This window comes from Phyllobates terribilis, unplaced genomic scaffold, assembly GCF_046119375.1.
Source record: "Phyllobates terribilis strain yellow unplaced genomic scaffold, ASM4611937v1 Scaffold_1__5_contigs__length_1240528914, whole genome shotgun sequence".
Taxonomy (NCBI): Eukaryota; Metazoa; Chordata; class Amphibia; order Anura; family Dendrobatidae; genus Phyllobates; species Phyllobates terribilis.
Window position 1 is genome coordinate 803,530,266 of NW_027362761.1, and position 2,864 is coordinate 803,533,129.

A 2,864-nucleotide genomic window follows, 5' to 3' on the forward strand; every position below is an offset into this window, starting at 1 on the left:
TATGTCCATATAGATATAGAATAAATGGAATTATTGTTATGTCCGGTATCTATATCTTACCTGTTGGCCAGCACACATTGTATTCACCTCTCCAGAACCATCGGTCATGTTATGGGATTCGGATGTTATGTTCATTTCCTCACTTCCATTTGCCTTCTTCTTAACCGGTGTGTAAAGACTGTGTTCCGTAGAAAGATTTCTTTTCCTTACCGGTGGCCGTCTCAGAACATTGAGTCGACCAGCTTCCATCATCATAATGTGAAGAAGTCCATCCTACGAGCGGGATATTATGTCTGAACAAATATTCACTAAAGTCCCCAGGTAAAGACATGAGATCCAATCTTGAAATCTCCTGCAGTTATTTAAATGTCATGTGTTTAATCTGTTTTCTTAAACTCTCCAAGGCTGGAATCCAAAGAAACATGGAGTGATATTTGACAGAACGCAAACATTTATGGTCACAGTTTCTTGGTTTTTGGTTGAAGATAAATCTAGGAGAATAGAACACTTTACTGTGTCTTGACGTATCCTGCAGACTTGCTGATTTATTCCAGTTTTTAATGCAGAAGTCTAAAGAATGAAAAATAAGACCGTGATTAGCTGAACAAAAACCTATTAGTGTTAGACAAACTCAGGGAACCAGGGTTGCTCCTGGGCTTTCTTCTGTGGCATCTATGACATTTTTCATTGCCTTCCAGCATGGTCTACTTGGCTTCTGAAGTCTACAGTAAAGGTTATTCAAGATCTAATTCTTAATTATAGTTTAAATTATCAACGTACAGGAACAATAAAGGATATCTCAATTTTATAAAGTCATGTCCTAGCACAAGGACATGCTATCACTTTATGATCATTGAGGGTTTGCTCTCTGGGACCCCAATGATGTAGAGAATTAAGGAACTGTAGCTCTGGTATACCCCTTAACAGTTTTTCCCTGTATACCAGCTCTAATGTCACCCATACTGCAAGAAACTTCAACCACAGATGGATTTGGATGAAGTATCTTGTGCTGCTGGGTGTGAAACGAAAATGTACAAGAAGGTATAGCACTATACCATAATTGCGACCCTATTAACTTAGGCCTAACATGCCGGATCCAGCAGTAATTGCCACCTTATTCATTGTAAGGTCACGTAATCATGACAGCCATAAGCCGACCACCTTAGTAACGCGTCATTCGTAGCTAACTCTGCAGAAAACAAAGCAAGGCCACGTTCACATGTTCAGTATTTTACCTCAGTATTTGTAAGCCAAAACCAGGAGTGGAACAGTCATAAAAAGTATAATAGAAACACGTCACCGCTTCTGTATTTATCACCCACTCCTGGTTTTGGCTTACACGTACTGATATGAAATACTGAAGGTGTGAACGTAGTTTAACACACATCATGCATTAAAAATCCATGAAACCCATTTATCACCGCTCCACAACATAGATGATAAGTGTAGAATTGCTGGAGGGCTGACAGCTGAGACCAGGGCTGTGGAGTCGGAAAGCCAAACCCAGACTCCACAGCACTGCCTCACTACTGAGCATGTACATACAGTGCAGCACAGATTCATCTCACCTAAAAGCAGAGATCCTTAGATTAGGAATAGGACATTTCATAACTTTCGCAAATTCTTATGAAAACATTTCCAGCACATCCTGCATTGAAATACTGTACCCAATTTATTATATATTTTAGGAGTCGGTCTATTTTATACAAACACCGACTCCGAAGCCCTGGCTGAGACTGCCATTAATAACAAGAACAAGGGTCCTCAAGCACCCTATGGGGGACTCCACTGATCATACATGTATCGTCTATACTAAGAACAGGTAAAAAAATAATTTTAGCGGGTTAAAAGTACACTCTGGCGGTTTTTTACCCCCCATTACCAATTAGTAATGTGCATATACTGAGTGTATTAAAATTCTTACTAGTCGCTGCCTTTTGCTTTTTCCAGCATCACTTTGGTACTTCCCTACATCATGTAATTGCTGCTGTGACTTGCCGGAAGTCACTTTGAGCCTCGTAGACTTACTTACTATGATAAAGTGTCCTTTGGTCCACATAGAAGATGCCATAGGTGCCGGCAAGTCACAATTGTGGCCAGTTGATGAAGAAGAGGGACCGAAGCAGCGCTGGGAATGGCAGAACAGTGAAGATTTTCATACACTAACTACACACACCGATTGTTAACAATGGGGGTTATAGAAGAAAAAATTGCCGCGGTGCTCCTTTAACGATCTGATTATTGGAAAGGTTACTAGTGTTGAGCGATTATGAACTGTTAACTCCTTCGGCGAGCACGCTCGGGTGCTCGCCGAGTATTTGCGGCGTGCTCGGCATCGATGAAAGTGTCGCCACGCCAGCATGTGTCATATCTGTCATACACCTGGAACACATGCAGGGATTGCCTATTTGTCAGGCAACCCATGAATGTGTCACAGCTGTCTAACAGCTGTGACACTTGCAGCCGCAGTGACAGTAAAAGAAACGCGTGCTCGTTTAAAGGGTTAAATGTGCACGCTCGATCATCACTACAGGTTACTCTTCAGTTCCATCAACATGTTGATGTTTTATTTCCAATCTCTCCACATCGGTTACAGCCACACAACAGATTACATACAAATAAATAGGTTTATCAAATATAACTTTTATTTCTAATTTAATTGTAAAAAAAATAATGGCACAGCTTGACCAACAATTCCAACTATGACAGCTCACCTATTGAAAAGAACACTGTAGTCATGCTCTCCCTTGCCGGACATGGCTGATAACAGAGAACAGAAGAATGCATTTATCTGCAGTACATAGGTAAAGGTGGCAAGCAGTAATTATCTGAGCAGCTTTCCCCTACATGACCTCTGACCTTAC

The 2,864-nt window shown here is 41.0% G+C and overlaps 1 protein-coding gene across 1 annotated transcript in view; it reads right to left on the reverse strand.

Annotated features, from left to right (window-relative positions):
- HELQ (helicase, POLQ like) overlaps positions 1-2,864 on the reverse strand; it is a 49,012-nt gene that overhangs the window by 45,473 nt on the left and 675 nt on the right. The window contains exon 2 of the mRNA XM_073637107.1: positions 61-570. Within this exon, the coding sequence (XP_073493208.1) occupies positions 61-255 (195 nt within the window). The 5' untranslated portion in view covers positions 256-570. The remainder of the gene's footprint in view (positions 1-60; positions 571-2,864) is intronic.